Genomic DNA, 17,369 nt, shown 5'->3' with positions numbered 1-17,369 from the left:
AGTCTGTTGTAACTTCAAATGGTCACTAAATGAACTGTTGTAACTCAAGGGCTACCTATACCTGCCCATCACAAATGCACTAGGAAATGTGATATATTCCAATGAACTTCACAGCCTACCAATGTAAATATTTTCTCTCTTAAAGTCAGTGCTGTCAGTGGCACCATTGCCTGATTCGTAAATGCCTGTGAATTATTTTCTTATGTTTCTAGCTAAAATAATTATTTTATGAAGTTCTTGTTTGTTATGACTACACCATTATACCTCAATTTAAGCTTCCTTATTGAATAAATATTTACTGGATGATGGATCTAAAAAGTGGATTACTCAACGTCTTTAGCTAGAAGAAAAATGATATGCAATACATATATTGCTACTTCAGCAGGTAACTATGTACAATGGCCATGTATTTCATGGTAATGTCATTAACATCAATCATTTCTGGTAGTCAGAGCTAAAGACTAGCAATAAAATAAACACAATAGAACTATGAAACTAAGTTTCTTCCCAGATATTAACTACAAAAGGAACAGGGAGAAAGATCCTGCTCCTCCAAAAAGATTTCTCATATTTTGGAAGCCAAACAGAGTACCTATTAGCTGACAGGCATTATTTTATTTGTTTGTTTGTTTGTTTGTTTATTTATTGAATTTATATTGCTGTCTATTCGCCCATGGCAACTCGAGGTGACTTACAGAACGTAAAACCATATTTAAAATAAAAAATACAATAAAAACTAACAAAAAGAATCAAATAAATTAATAAAATACAATAGAACAAAATCTGGAAAAAAATAAATAAAAAATCACCCCCAATTCCCACCCACTCCGCCCCAACAACAGCAGATTACATGAACCATTTGATGGGCTCCATCCTGCTCGGAGTTTCCCAAGCCTGCTGGCAGAACCAGGTGTTCAGTGCCTTCCGGATGAGTATTAGTGGGGGGAGGGGATTCTAATCTCTGGGGGAATGATATTCCAGAGAGAGACGGAACCACCATAGAAAAGAGCTGTTATTACTATTATTGGGCTAAGCTCATCAAAAAGTTCATAAATAAAGAAATTGCTGAAGTAGCAACATTTCAACACACATTGATAAATTTGCAGGTCTATGCTCTTTGGATCTAAAGAGGTTTGGCAATTATAAAAGGATGGGATAACGGAATGTAAAAACCATGTTTTGTTGACAAGCATGGGTAGGAATGGGGAAATACTGCAGCCAGAAACATGTCACAATCTGAGAGAAAATAATATGAGTTATGTGGAATTTTAAAGAAAGAAAGGATGAGTTATTATGGAGACCAGAAAGAAAACAAATGGGACTTGAGAAAGCAAAGTGTATGTTTTACTATTTATATCTTTGCTTTTCATTTAATTTACAGGAAAACAACAGACTTGTAGCTCTTTTTTCACATAACAGAAGAAAGTCAGATACCAAAGTTGGTCTTTTGATTGATTCAAAATTATTTCAATTATTCATTTTAATACATTCTTACTTGCCTTAGTCAGGAACATTCAATATATACAAAGAAATGATAAGAAAAATACAAATAACAGGATTCAGAGCTGATTTAGCACTGTTAAATATAAATAAGATGAAAACACAAAAACACTGAAAAGCTAATAAGAGAAAGCCAAAAAATTAAATGTGGCAGCCTCCTATATTGCTAAGATAAATTGATTATCCAAAAGTATATTATACTCCTAGTTTTACTCATTCAATATAAGGGACAGCATTTTACTCTTAGTTTGCAGATTTGCCCATTGAGCTATAAATATATGATTTTATAAATGAATAATACTAACCTCATTCTTTTGGGTTCAAAAAGGCATACAATTATGCAGATATACATATTCTAAACTTTCTAACTGTAAGGCATTTTTACTAAAGCAAAACAAACTCAGCTTTTTAAGATTTAAAATTATATTATTTTATTACATATATGAAATATATTTTGGGTTTCAAATCTTGTTTTATGAATTCTGTTCTCATGAGTAAGTTTAAATACATTCCCTTGAAATACATAAGAATGAAATGTTTAAGAAATGCTAGTTTTTCCACAAAGTTTTATTATACACTACTGAAGTAACTGCAGACAAATGATACTATATAGTTTTTATTTTTTGTTCATGTCTGGCAAGTTATATACCTTAGAAAATTCTTCTGACTCTTTTATATCCAAGGATCGTGCAGCAAATTCCAACAATTCTTCAGAGTTCTCCAGGGCATTACTACATTGACTAAGTTGATTCTAGGAAAAGAATATGAATGAGTTCAATATGCCAGCCTATTCATGAACATATTTCTTATCTGGTTCATATCTCCTTTTTCCAAATTTGTCTATTCAGAAGAATAAAGGGGTCTTCAGTCTAGTGATAAAGCAAAGGGTTTTTTATTTAAAATGTTCCAAGGTTGATTATTTTACATAAAGAAAAGCTTGGGGAATTGTAAAAACTTAGTAGTTGATATAAAAGTTTAAGTAGCTTTGTCATATAACAAGTCTATTATCAACCAGAAACAAAACTGGCCTAGATGGAAAAGCATATATTTGCAAATATCAAAAATAGGTAAACTTCCTTTATCATATTTGCCATCTTTTTTTTTTTTTGCTGTATTTGTCCAAACACTAAAAAAAACAACTCCTGTAATATACCAGCCTCATTTACATTATTTTCTGCTAGCTAACAGCTAACAGCTTTTGATTCAGCTCCATATGGTTATTCCAGATTCCCAGCAGACAACTATCTTAATGTGGAAACTATCCTTGTCTAATCTTAAATTTAATCATTGATTTTTGTCTCCTTATGGTAAATAAATGTGATCAAATAATAACTATTTAAAACAGTGATTTCTTAGGACTATTAAGGTATAAGAAAGTTTTATATCAGACAAATAACATGAAGACCTGGCTCAGCTGGTTGGGGAAGTTCCACACTGGAGGTGGCTGCTAGATTGATGGCAGACTCCACTTCCCCCAAACCCCCACGGTCATTTTTTTGGTTATCATATTGATATATTATATTGACATATTATATTGATATATTATTCCCATTGTGTTCCTTTGTCATTGTTCATTTTATTGTTCTATTATTCTATTTCTGTTATTTACATTCTTTTCATTTTCCTAGCTTTTTATTATTGTAAGCTGCCTAGAATAGTCTGCGATGAGATAAGCAGCAAATAAACAAATAAATAAATATAATGGAACAGTTTATTCAACCACTGACAGAAATTATCCTGTTTATAGTCCAGTCTGAATTTGTCATCTTTTTCGAAAACAGTTTGATACTTGAACTGTCTTGGAAAATGATAACAAAAATAATTTCCCCGACTCTAAGGGAACAATCTCGAACTTTTCTATTGTTGATATTCTATACAACCTCCCCTCCAAACATCATAATAGAATGATATGTATAAAAGCATTACTGATAAATCGCTTAGTGAGGCAGCATATAGGGTTGATGGGAGGTTTTTGGGAGGGAAACATTCTCCATTTTTGAATAAACAATTTAGTCTAGCCTAGAAATGCTGGTGATTATTATTATTCTTTAAGTCACAGAGAACTATTAATTGGCCTTAACTGGATAATTAATAAAAATAGTTAATTCCAAATATAGATGGAATAATTCCAAATATAGATGGAATAATTCCAAATATAGGCTAGATATACCTTTACAATGTTTAGAACATATCTTCTTAAGTTTCTTGAGTTTTATTGTGTTGATATTTCTACTCCCTTATCTTATGTTGTCCTGCATGCAGTGGCTGTACACTACTGTTAAGCTTTGGAGGACATCATCTGCTAAATGACATTTTAGCTATGCAATATTAAAATTTCAGTGCTCAATATGGCTTCAATAAAACATGTTTCCAGTACTTTATCCTCAAGACTTCTGTTCAGTTATAAATCTATTATTTCAATCTTTTCACTGCCTTACATAATTGAACATACTAAAAGTTTGACTGTGTGACAAATGATGGAGGTGGCTTACAAAACAATTGATTTTGCTATGATGTTACTTGCAGGAGGACCAATCCAGAATATCAGCTGTTTTCAATCTTCATTTTGATTTCAACAATAAGTGGAAATATTGTAGAAATAACAAGTGGTTCTTGGTTAATGAACACTAATTCTGCAACCATTCAAAATTATGACTATGCTAATAAGTAGTACCAGCACACCCCCTTTCACCCGACAGCAGCCACCCCCTGCCTGCACCAGCCACTTACTTGCCTGCTGGTCTGCTTGTAAGCAGCCCTGAACTTGTGATTTCTGGCTGGCTTCCAATTGGCTTTGCTTTTTTGGAAGCCAGCAAGAAGTTGCAAGTTGGTTCTCACTTAAGAACCCACAATCTTCACTTAGGGTTAGCAATGAGAACTGCTGGGACTGCCACTGCTAAGCAATGTGGTCACATAATAACATACTTTACAACCATATCACTTAGCAATGGAAATTCTAGTCCCAATTACAGTTGTTAGGCAAGGACAACCTGTACATGTTGCCTTTATAAACTCTTACAATTCGGCTGAAAGGTCTCACAAACTGACTTGCATATACTGCCAGAACACACAAAGGACACAACATTTTTAGTAATACTCAAATTACTTTGTGGACTGACAAAGATATCTCTAAAAAGAACAATAGATTCACTGAAGATTTACCCAAGACAAGTGCTTCATCTTTTATTTTGAATAATTTTATTAAGAACTATACTGAACAGGCTTCCGGTTTCGCAAGGCTTCAGCGGCGGCAGGAATTCGCGACTCTCCGTGATTCCTGCAGCGCTCGCTGCTGAGGTGCCTCCAATCCAAACGGATCTGGAGGATATGGTTGCCCTGTAGAGGCAACCAAAGAGAGAGGGGATCCAGATTGGGGTTTGGGGGTACTGCAAACCCCCTCCTCAGCCAGCAAACCCCCTTTTTCCCAAGGCGGTGGAGCGGCGGTCAGCAATGGCCGTCACAAAGAAGCCTGCAGCCGGGTAAGATTCGTGCTGGAGGAAGTAGGAGAAAGCGAAAGTGAACCGGGATAACAAGAAACTCTTAAACACCCTAGAAACTAAATCGTTTGAAGGATACATTGTCTCCCAAAGAAGATTGTAAAAGTGGCGGAAGAAAGATGGAAAGGGAAAGTTATTTTCTTTCACTCTCCCTTCCCACCGAAACAGCAGACGGAAATCTGAAAAATCTACTTGGGCATAGAAGGTAATCTAACTTGAAATTTAAAGCCAAGGGGATAAAAGATTTCTGGACATTGGAATTAAAAACCTAAAAAAAAAATTATTTGCTATAAGTGGAAGGGAAGAGATAAAGACTTATTTTAAGATTGTACTGAAGGAGACTGCTTTGAGTTTATAAGATCAGAAATAAAAGATATTACGATTTCTAGAAGACTACTTTGGAACTGTGTATTTGAATTCTACCCTAAGAAGTGAAAATATAGAAAGAAGAAAGTGCTAAATGAAACTGTTTGCTTTGATTTGGATTGCTTTGTGACTTTGGATTTTTGTGAACTATTTCTTGAAAGATTAAAGATATTTGGGTTGTTTTAAAAGAAAAAAGAAAAAATGGCATTATCTTTTGAAGAATTACAAATAGAATTTCAAAAACTGAAAGAAGAGGAACAAGAAGACAAGGGCTCTTCTGGATCTATTTTCCACTTTTTAGAAATGTCGATTTCTACCTATCAAGAAATACAACAACGACAGGATGGCTGGGATGAAGAAGGAGAAGCCATCTTTAATGGACAAATACTCTTAGTGGAGGAAGAAAAGCGAAAGGGGGGCAAGGAAAAGGTGAACTCAGGACTTAAAAAAGCAACCAAGAAAAAGAAAAAAAAAGAACTATACTGAACTGATAAAACTAAGAAAGAAACCTAATACACTCTCGCACACACACACCTCACATACATACACGACTAAATGTGAGAAAAAAGAAACAACCCCCCAAATATTGAGAAAAAGAAACTTCCCCTTCATCCCCAGTCAACATTAACAATTACCAGTCTCTTAAAGCATAACCAGATACCTTTTCATTCCATACCTCACCCCATCTCTAGGTCTTCAACTCCCCTTATTAATCAACAAGCTCAATAAAAATTAACATATATACTTAGCAGAATATGCTTATAATTCCCCTTTCCATTTAATATAAATCCCCCTCATCCCTTTCTTAAATATTACAAAAAAATCAAAACTATTACACATTAAAAAAACTCCAAAAATAGAGACCTAAATATTACACATACTAGTCCATTATACCACTGAACATTTCTAAAAAAGAAACTATCCAATCCAGATAACCACATAAGAACTTCATCTTTTAGAAGGGCATTATCTCAAGAAAATTGCTTTAACACTTTAAAAACTCCATCATTATGTTTTTTGTACACAGAGTCTAATTAAAATTTTATTTTCCAAATCAATATAATTTAACCATCAGAGATTAGGGGACAAAGAATTAGGGTTGAACCTGTATATAAAAATATTTAAGTAATAAACTATTTTCTTTAATCAGTAAAATTCTCCTAGAAGAATTTAAGAAAATATTCTAGGAATTTATTATATAAATAATTACCTGAAGTTCCTGGATTTTATGTGCTTGTTCTTGCTTGATATTAGTTGTCATGATACCCTTCATTTCATCAAGTATTGCGTATAAGCCATCAAATTCCTCTTCCAACTCAGAAATAACACTGGAAGAATTAGTCTGTAAAATGATTTTAGTGCTTTATCAATATCCCTGGTATTTTGTATACTTATTTAACAGAAATTGTAAATAAAAGTAACATAGTTTAATGATACACTTCATTTACTAAACATAATAGTAAAGTTAATATTATATATTAACATTCACACATTTAGCCATACACATAAGACTTGACCTATTGCTTTAATAATCTTTATCAAATGTAAGACATGAATTTCCTATACAAGCCAACATTCAATTTAGCAAATTAATTGTTTAGCACCCACTTTAAAAGAAAGTAGTAAATGCTACTGCTACACTGTGCAGTGGTATGTATTTATTATGAGGTTGTATAGGGAAAATACAGGCATAGTTCAAGTGTTATATCTAACAAAGTTAAGAACATTTTAAATACATCATTTACGAATCTAATTTATAAATCCTGATCTTCAAGGAGTATTAGGATAGGCCACAAAAAGTCCCTTCACCCCAGTTTACACATTTTATGTTACTACACATAGCTGATTAATATTGAATAAATACACCATAATTTTATATCAAATAGGAAAGATGTGTATCAAGTCAGTTTCCTCAACAATATTTACAAAAACTACTCATGTAATATGTTTCTAATGCAATTCATCAAACAGTACTGCCAAAACATACAATCTTCACTAAAATCCATGCTTTGAGCAGAAGACTAGTTTTGCTGCTACTTTGCATTACCAGGCAGCTACTACTCAATTCGGGCAATAAAGTATCCCAACTCTTGCAAGGTTTTGCTATGCCTATGGCAAAGTATCACAAGATTTACTCTCCCTACATGACTTAAGCCTCAGTGTGTGAACAATTGATATCTGTAAAGACTTGTTATGGGTTGGCAGAGGAATGCCAGCCAAGATAGCTGCTACCAATATGTTGAAAACTGAGGAAGGAGGGAGTACCATCAATTCAGCAGCAGAAGTTCTGTCAGATAATATAGGTATGTGCGTATGGGGTTATTCTACATTCTTTCCATCTAAAATCATTATTTCAGTATCAGAGGTAAAATGATAATAGCTATGGAACAGTGGAAATTTTGGTTTCATGACAAAGAAGTCAGTTAGCCATATCAGATTCATAAATCAACTCCTGCAATTAACTTTAATTAGTTTTATTTATAACATACACATAAAGAATTAACAGAAAGTTCTCTGGCCTCTCTGTTAAGACTACTGGCTTTCTATGCTAAACACATACTACTGGATTTTGTTACATTCCCAGCAGATAAATCAGTGGACTAGCAGCAAAGGTACCTGCCTCAATCTTGTCTCCACAAGACTATTGTTCTTTTGCAAGATGTATGAGGTTGCTTGCACTATACCAACCACAGAAATAAGCTGGTTAGCCTTACAAAGATGAAACTTCATTACCGCTGTTAACCTGCTATGCTCCTATGCCATATATTTAAAGAGGAACCTTATATCTCATGTCCAATATGAAAATGTGGTGAATTAGTAGAAAAGAAATAACACATTCTTTGCCACTACTGTACTAGAAACTTCCTTTGCTTAATAGTATTGCATTCTCTCAATGCCCAGAGTAGCGAAGTAACAGTTGCTGAATACCATTTCACTTCTACTAGAAATTTCAATTTAGCCATAATACCAGTCACCTTTGGGAATGAGGAAAGTAGCAAAAAACCAAGTAGCAATGTTTTATAAAGCATTTGAACATGCTCTTTGGGGATATTGCTTCTTGATTTCATAAACATCCATGGACAAAGTATTTTTCTTGTATATGCGTTATTCACATAAAATGTACGAATGTGCACATTTTTTTTATGAAACGTGGGTGTTAGGAATTAATGTCGCCATTCTTTAACTCTAAGTTTTCTAAACAACTCCCTTCCATCTTAGTCTAGCCTTGCCCAGAAGGAGAATGGGTGATTCAGCATCACCTATTTATTTTTTTAAAAAAAGTTTCTAATTAGAACTCCTACTGCTTTTTCCTTGCTGGAGTGGTCAGAAAGATTGATCATTAACTTGTATTATTTCATATATTTCATACTATTAAAGAAACATCAATCAGTTTACAAGGATCCAACATACCTGTACTCCTTCCAAAATGTGATTTAAAGTTTCAATAAAGTTCTGAATTTCATCATTTTTATGTGCCAATGTGGAAATAATTCTTTGCAACGCTTCCTAAAAACAGAATACATTTGTCAAACCATGTATATTCATTTTCTTAGAATCAGAACAAATTCAACAAAGTATACAATATTTTCATATTTATTTATATAAGGAGACATAGATCAAAGGAAGAAAACAAAAATGAGATGTACAATTAAAAGATTTAAAAAAACACAAGCAGTAATATTTGAAGCATAACAGAAGTCCAGATAATAAGTCGAACCTGACAAGGGATAAAATGTTGTAAAATATAACAAGATTCTGTATACAGATAGATGGAAAGGCTTGGAAAAAGGCAGCCCACAGACTTCTGAAGACAGGTATGAAAAGATATACAGCCTGGGCTTAGTTGGTTGTAAAGCATACCCCTAGTTTCTAATTGGCATAGCTATAATTAGGAATTGTGTGACTTTTTTCGATAGTTCAGTCCACTGATCTTAGCTGCTGATCATGATACTCGCAAATCAATGGTTCAATAAGACTGCAATGTCAAGTAAGAGATAAGAGGCAGTCTAATAACACATGAACTACCAACTTAACTTTGTGGTCTGAGCATATGCAAAGATGATCCTGATAAGAAATATTGTGGTATCTACACTATTGATAAGGAGAGAGGTGCATCAAATTGCTCAGTATGAGTGTGAGGCATGAAGAAAATGATAAAAGTATCTGTGTATGTAAAAAGAAGCACACAGTAATATTTACTTTGAATCTGAAAAGTTACTGAAATCTATTCACTGGCCTTTGTTGTCAAAGGTAGGAAAAAATCTCCAAGAAACACTTGAAAGAAGCAAAATGGAGCAAGTCTCTTACACTTAAATTTTATACAATTTATAGCAAATATGCAACTGTCAGGTTTTCAGGCTGCCTGCACCTCAAATCTCATTCAATATTTTTTTTCAAATTATCTTTGTAAATATGTCCTATAAATTCTTCATTACAAATTAAACAGTCAGAAAAATTATCCTCTTTTTCTCATTACTGCATTATGTACAAGACCTGCAAGTTCAAGCAGACTCTAAACATGTATTAATTCTGACAGTTATACAGTAGTTTTCTTTTGCAATGTTAGAACCGCCTTTGGTCATGACACTTAGAATTCCAGTCCTAAGAGAAGTGGAGGTGTTACAGTGGGGAAAGCTACAGGATAATCTACAGGATAGTGTGATGATTATCAGCAATTGTAATACTGACTTGCTCATGCCTTGTGCCGATCTTATCCAGATGTGGATTATGTCCTAAAACACATCTACAAGCCAGATTTATTATATGACAAAGAATTTTATCTTACTCAGCTGCAAAAATGCCTGTTAAGCAAAAATATGAAAGAGGCTTTGGCACATTGTACTAAACATTACTTTGACATTTTCATTTAAGACAATGTGCATTATTAAAACTTCAAATAATGTTCAGTTGGTCCAAACTAATTTGACATTAGACACAAATAGAATTTAATTAAAGGGGATTGGAGATCTTAAAAGGTGCTACAATTAGGATGTTGAACATTTCAGAGTGGAAACCCCTAAAGGCTAATCTAGTAAATGGTCCACAATGATTTTGCCTCCTTTGACAAACTGGTTATGATACTAAGACTGCCTCTCAGTTGACATAGGATATCTGAACATGAAGAATGGAATTACTGGTATAATGGGGAAAGTGTTAAAGAAATACAAGTAGTCCTCCTTTAGCCATAACTGAGCCCAGAATTACAGTTGTAAATCATTGCAGTTGTTTCTGCAAGAGTCATTAAGTGAATGCCATGGCGATTTAAGCACATAAATTTTACCCCATAGCCATTTTGGGGGGGCTGGAAACTGGAAGTAAATCCTAGAAACCAACAAAAAATGTCAAAAACCATGGTCACAAACCCCAGGACACTGCAAACGGCCATAAAGGTGAGCCAGTTGCCAAGCAACCAAAATATGCTTATGACCGTGGGTGTGTGTGCACACGCATGCGCGTGTGTGTGCAGCAACTGTAACTTCTAAATTGGGTTGTAAGTTCCATTTAGGGGGGTATTCATTGTAATTCTGAACAACAGCTAAGCTACCGGTTGTAAGTTGAGAACTATCAATAAGGTTTATCTTCAATAAAGGAAATGCAAGATGATAATACCAGCCTTATAAGGGACAAACTCAAATGGAGAAGATCCTTTGATCCCAATTGACAGAAATGTCACAAAGAAAAGATATGACTTTTGATATGATGGGTACTAGTGGAATTAACACTGAATGGTGGTGCATACTATTAATTCAGACAAAACAGTTGGTTTGAAGCAACAACTGTTCTGATATAAAAATTATAAGATAGAGTCACCATATTATCATCCCAGTGATTTTTTACTAATTTTTTAAATTAGTGAATTATATGTCATGCATTTGAAAACCATGATGATGGATTAATTAAGGGCAAAAGAAAAACATGCAACAATATCCATAAATAGATCAACGTTCTTGATAAACCACCTCTTTAAATGATTTCCTAGAAACCCATAATCTAGAAGGGGATTTATGTAATATGGACCCAGGAGGAAAGAGAGATATATCAAAATACATGCTAGCACCCACTTGTTCATATTAAGGTATACACCATACATTATCATCTTTGGCAGAAGAATGCTGCCAACTCATTATGTTTGCTGTACTGCTATCACAACTTAAAATAGTTTGCAAAGGATGAAGAGATTTTCACTCTATTGCAGAGTGTCCAAAATTTTCTAGGGTTATGGCACCCTTAGCAATTCCCTACTACGTATGGCAGTGCTCTGGGGCACTGCAGCAAACTCAGTAATAGTTTTGCTTATAAAGTAACCAAATATCCTATGACACCCTGTGAGTTTGCTATAACATCCCTATTTGAAACACTATTGTTTAAAAATTAACTATAGGCTCTAGGTCTAGCATTCTAATATACAAAGTAATAATATTTTCTTTGAAAGGCCATACTTTTATCCTTTGCTATATTTAATTAGCCATAGACTTCGAGTGTACTACATTCTGTTCAGTCTCAAACTTTATATAATGTATACTGCTTATGTCCTAGAGATTACATTGTCTCAACTTGGAATGACATGCTGCCTTTATTACCGATCAGACTCCGATTAGGTGAATAGTATGGCTAATGGCCTTTGGTTATACTTTAGATCCAATAAACATTTATAGTCTTTCATTTTCATCGCAGTCTTTACAACATGGAAATAATTTCATATTTATTTATATCCCACTTTTATTTTACGAATAACTCAAGGTGCCAAACATATCTATCATACCTCCAACCTCCTTCTGTCTCCCACAACAATAACCCTGTGAAGTCAGTTGGGTTGAGAGTGTGACTGGCTCAAGGTCACCCAACTGCTTTCATGGCTAAGGTGGGACTAGAACTCACACTCTCCTAGTAGAAAGGTAGAATCTAATTTGAAGATATAAAAGTTTCTATTGAAAGGTGCCAAAAATATCCAGTTGTCTTTCTTAAATTATAAGCATGTTGTATTGTTTTCATTTATCAACTATCTCACTACGTAACTTTAGATCCAATAAACATTTATAGACTTTCATTTTGATTGCAGTCTTTACAACATAGAAATAATTTCATATTTATTTATATCCCATTTTTATTATTTTACAAATAACTCAAGGTGCCAAACATATCCAACATACTTTCCTCCTACTTTTTAGACTAGAAAGTGAAGGTTATCAAATGAAGACAGATATTTAAAGTTAATATTATTGTATATCACAGATGTAACTTCCAAATTATCCATTATATTGGTTACAAAGCAAAATCCAGTGTGAATTTAAACTCAGATACCTTGCAATGGCCTCAGTCAGCCAGTTAATCCAGCAGTATTTTGCTAATTGGATCAGCATTGTTTTAATTAATTTTAAAGATATTAAGCTGAAACCCACAAAAGTTTAAATAATTGTAAGAATAAAAAAGATTTGCAATTTATGGACAAATCAAAATTATCATTCTGCCCAGATTTTCCTAGTTATGAACAATAATTATGTATACTTCCATTAAAGAACAAAACCCTGAAAAATTTCCAGACATACTTATGACAGAAATCTTAAGACTTTAAAAAGAAATCACTGGGAAGAATTCCAAGCTGATTATCAAAAATATTACTTTTAAAAGCAACATCTGCTGATTGTTATGAATTAAAAAGAAATGATTTCTGTATATGACTATCACTAAGTGATAGTCTATAATATATCACTAAAAGTTGTATCTTACGATTCTTGATTAATGTATTCTATTTTTCCTTTATGTACACTGAGAGCATATGTACCAGACAAATTCCTTGTGTGTCCAATCACACTTGGACAAAAAAGAATTCTGTTCTATTCTATTCAGCAGCTGTTAAGACTTTAGTTATTCAAATTAACAGGTAGGCTGTAGCAAATGGCATTTTTTTAATCATTAAAAGCAAAGAAATGCCATCTGATCCATGTTATAGGAATTATATTCTCTGCTGCCACTGAAGATAATCTAGGTAGTCCTCAATTTACAACCATAATCAAGCCCAAAATTTCTGTTGCTGAGACAGCTATTGAGCTTTGACCCATTTTATGACATTTCTTGCCACACTTGTTGAGTCACTGTAGTTCTTAAGTTGTTAACACAGTTGTTAGGTGCTTCTAGCTTCCTCATTGACTTTGCTTGTCAGAAGATCACAAAACCCTGGGACACATGACCCTGGGACACTACAACCATCATAAATATGAAACAGTTGCCAAGTATCCAAATTTTGATCACGTGACCCTGGGGATGCTATAAGTGTGAAAAATATTTTTTCACTTTTTTCAGTGCCATTGTAACTTCAAATAATCAAATGAATAACTGTAAGTCAATGACCCCTATAGTCACAAATGATTTACAATTTTTAGCCTTTTTTTACACACAATTATACTGTAGGAATCTAGTCATCATCAAGAAAAAAACGGAATCTATTTCTATTTCCTTACATTATGCTACTTAGATACAAAGCATCTAAAACCTGATACTTCAAATGAACAGCCTCAGTATATGTAGTGTCTAGTATAATGAAACCTACTCCTATTCCCAACTCATATCAAGTAGTAAGAGACAAATTAGCAAAGTAATTTATATTTTAATACTATTAATAAGTTCCAAGAAACTCATGCAATAAAAATGAATACAGAACATCAAATTCATAACTAAGCACCTGGATTTTCAAGGGTTCCCTTCTCTTATTCATGGAAAGTCCCATCCATCCATTCTAATGAATTTACTACACATGAAAAAAAAAATCATGTTGTATTGTAAAAAGAATAGAAAAGTTGTGGTTCATTTTTCCTTTCTTCAAAATTAAAACAATATTTCACTAAGTATTTTAAAAATCTATCTAAAAGTTCACAACACTTAAAATATTAAAGTTCCTTTTGGGTTCCACTTTAGTCTTGCTTGAGACTGCAAACAAGTAGAATATGCTTAAGCAATATGCTTATATTACAAATGCACTTGGTAGAATTTGCATGCAAAATGTTTTTTTTTTCTGTTTTAATCCATGTGCCTATAATTTCACAGTGTCAGATTATGACTAGGCAATACTTATTAAGTATTATAAAGATGGTTAATATTCAATTAGGGCCATTCCCTGCCTAAATGACAACATCACCTTTTATGAGATTGAAGGATGGAAATGGAATTCCTACAGGAAGAATACAAGTGCAGGAAATAAAGCTATTTTAATTGCATTGTGATTTATGTGCAAATAAATGCCTTTGGGACTTAACTATTTTGCTAGCCAACTTGACAAACATCTTGTACATCCTACTAGCAGTACTGTCACCAGGCAATGTAGAATTGGAGAAATCCATTCAGGTTTTATTGGGCTATCTCAAATATAAATCATTATTTGCTCCATCCCCCAAAACTGTATTTAAGGAAAGCTCTTTTTCATCTTACTAGTCTCCCACCAACCTATTTGGAAGAAGGCGAGGAAAAGATTGGCAGTTCACATAGTAATAATCACAGTTTTGAGGGTTTTTTTTTTTTAAAAAAAACAGAACCAGCAGTTCCCAGGTGCCCTTTTCCCCGACAGGACCCCTCTCTCTTCCATGAAGCAATTGGATCCAACCTCCACCCTCCTCCCTTGTCACCAGAGAAAGTGGAAAGCGGCCCACGCCCAGAAAGCAGCCTTGCACTCCCAGACCAGAGAAAGCAGTGTCATGCTAGCTGCTTTGGGGATGGAGAATAGGAGTTGCAGGTCTAACCACCACCACCCTTCAAGAACAGAGGCTGCTTCGGAGTTCCTAATCCTTCCACCCCCACACCCCCAAAAAAGAAAAAGCATTCAGAAGGCGAGGTCTCATTGCATTATAAGTCCTCCATTAAAGCGCCTGGGGGGGTGCCCGTGAACGGGCCCCGTCCTCTACCGGGCATCACTTGCTCGCCAGGTAGGGAGGAGTTGCCTCGCGCCAGCCAACGAATAACGGGGGGGGTCGACGGCTAGGAGGGAGCAGCCGCGAGATGGCTCGAGACGCTCGGAAGGTAAGGACTTTCTTCGCAGAGGAGAGGCCCACTCGACTCAGGAGTCCCCTCACGGCCTCCTCGTCCTTCTCTCGGGGCCCCGCTCTTCCCCCCCCCCCCTCCGGGAGGTTGCAGCCGGACGTTTAGCGCTTCCTTTCCCTCCCCCCGCCCCACGCCTCCTCTCGGCTCCCCCCCTCACTTACTTTCTGCACCTCCATGGCGGGGGCCGATTCCAGGCAGGTGAATGAGGGAGGAGGGAAGAGAAGGAGCGACGGCTGAAGGGAAACGTCGCCGCGCAGACCCTCCCACCAATCCAAACGGCCGCCGCTGTTCAAGCCCGACACCGGAGCAAAAGCAGCATTAGTACCAGTCAAGCCCCGCCTCCTTCCAACCCCCCCCAACCCCACCCCGCCTTGCCTAGTTCTGGTGTGAGCATGCGTGCTGACTCCGGCTGATTTTTTCCCCGGTTGGTGGGGGCTCTAGTGAGCCTGCGTGATCGAGTCCGTCGAGCGCCGCCCGTGGATTTCGCCTCCTTTTTCCTGCGAGGGCGGGGCTCCAGACAGGCGGAGAGAGAGAGAGAGAGAGAGAGAGATGGGGTCGGCTTAACCTGAGTGGCGGTGCAAAAGGGGACCCGCCCGATGCGCGCTCGCAGGCGTGGCTCTTTGCCTCTGGCTAAAGGGACTGTAGTACCAGGATGCTTGCAGAAAAACGCAGGGCGGCTGTATGCAGCCTTGCGTGTAATTCTTTTCAGAGCCAGGCTAAACATGGGCCCTGCGTGCCTAGGGCTGAATGGGGTATGCAGCTTTCCTTATTATTGGACGGGACTTGCAGGATCTTATAGTAGAATAACCGAGTTGGAAGGGACCTTGTGGCTAGTCCAACCCCCTGCACAAGCAGGAGACCCTACCATTGTAGACAAGTGGCTGTCCGGTCTCTTAAAAGCCTCCAGGGATGGACCACCCACAACTTCTGAAGGCAAGCTGTTCTATTAGTTGATTGTTTTCACTTTTAGAAATTTCTCCTTATTTCTAAGTTGAATCTTTCCTTGATCAGTTTCCATCCATTATTCCTTGGCTGGCCTTCAGGTACTTTGGAGGATAAGTTGACCCCCTCCTCTCTGTGACAAGCCTCTCAAATATTGGAACATGTCTCCCCTGGTCCTTCTCTTTGCTAGACTAGCCATGCCCAGTTCCTACAACGGTTCTTCATATGTTTTAGCCTGTACATGGAGCTGCAGAATGCAATTGCTGCTAACATTTCTTTAATACGTAAATGACACTAGGGAAGAATAATGTTGTGGGTCTCTATGCTTCGTAAACATACTGTTTTTTAATCTTTCCTGGTAATATAGTAGTCCTCAACTTACAACAGTTTGTTTAGTTACCGTTCAAAGTTACAACAGCACTGAAAACTGACTTATGACAATTTTTCACAATTATGTCCTTTGTAGCATCCCTATGATCATGTGATCAAAATTCAGATGCTTGGCAACTGATTCATATTTATGACTGTCCCAAGGTCATGTAATCCACTCTTGTAACCTTCTGACCAGCAAAATCATTGAGGAAGCCAGATTCATTTAACAACCATGTTACAAACTTATCAACTGCAATGATTCACCGAACAAATGTGTCACGAAAGGTCATAAAATGGGGCAAAACTCACTTAAATGTCTTGCTTAACAGAAGAAATTTGGGGCTCAATTGTGATCGTAAGTCGAGGACTACCTGTAGTTCTGGAATAATGGAATACTTCAACCCCACTCTCTGGGGCCCTTTCTGTTGATCCTTGCAAAGGTATTTCAGAAGAACACAATGGGAAATCACTTCCGTGTTGCTATAGAGACCAGGAATTAAATTTCAGTGAAGAAAACCTTTGACTTTTTTTTATAATGGTGTTGCTCCATACAAGTATAGACAGTTTTTTTCTCATAGACCAACCCAGCTTTTTATGTACGTTACGTGTAGTAAAGGAGCTCCCAAAAACCAATATTAGCATGGGATTTTACTTCAAGTGTAA

General features: G+C 35.9%; 1 protein-coding gene across 5 annotated transcripts in view; it reads right to left on the bottom strand.

The window, feature by feature from the left end:
* Positions 1–15,743, bottom strand: part of FSD1L (fibronectin type III and SPRY domain containing 1 like) — a 38,396-nt gene extending 22,653 nt beyond the window's left edge. For 2 of the 5 annotated variants that reach the window (XM_087926463.1, XM_087926464.1), the window contains exons 1-4: positions 15,554–15,740; positions 8,775–8,870; positions 6,574–6,705; positions 2,150–2,251 (exon numbers count right to left, since the gene is read on the bottom strand). In XM_087926463.1, coding sequence (XP_087782589.1) covers positions 2,150–2,251; positions 6,574–6,705; positions 8,775–8,870; positions 15,554–15,568 — 345 coding nt within the window. In that variant the 5' untranslated portion in view covers positions 15,569–15,740. Of the gene's footprint in view, positions 1–2,149; positions 2,252–6,573; positions 6,706–8,774; positions 8,871–15,553 lie in introns of all 5 variants that reach the window. The other 3 variants (XM_026718560.2, XM_087926465.1, XM_026718559.2) reach the window with 3 other exon arrangements.
* Positions 15,744–17,369: the final 1,626 nt, after the last annotated feature.

Source organism: Pseudonaja textilis, chromosome 2 (genome assembly GCF_049901715.1).
Source record: "Pseudonaja textilis isolate UNSWEBS1 chromosome 2, rPseTex1.2, whole genome shotgun sequence".
Taxonomy (NCBI): domain Eukaryota; kingdom Metazoa; phylum Chordata; class Lepidosauria; order Squamata; family Elapidae; genus Pseudonaja; species Pseudonaja textilis.
This window is presented reverse-complemented; position numbering and strand designations above follow the sequence as displayed.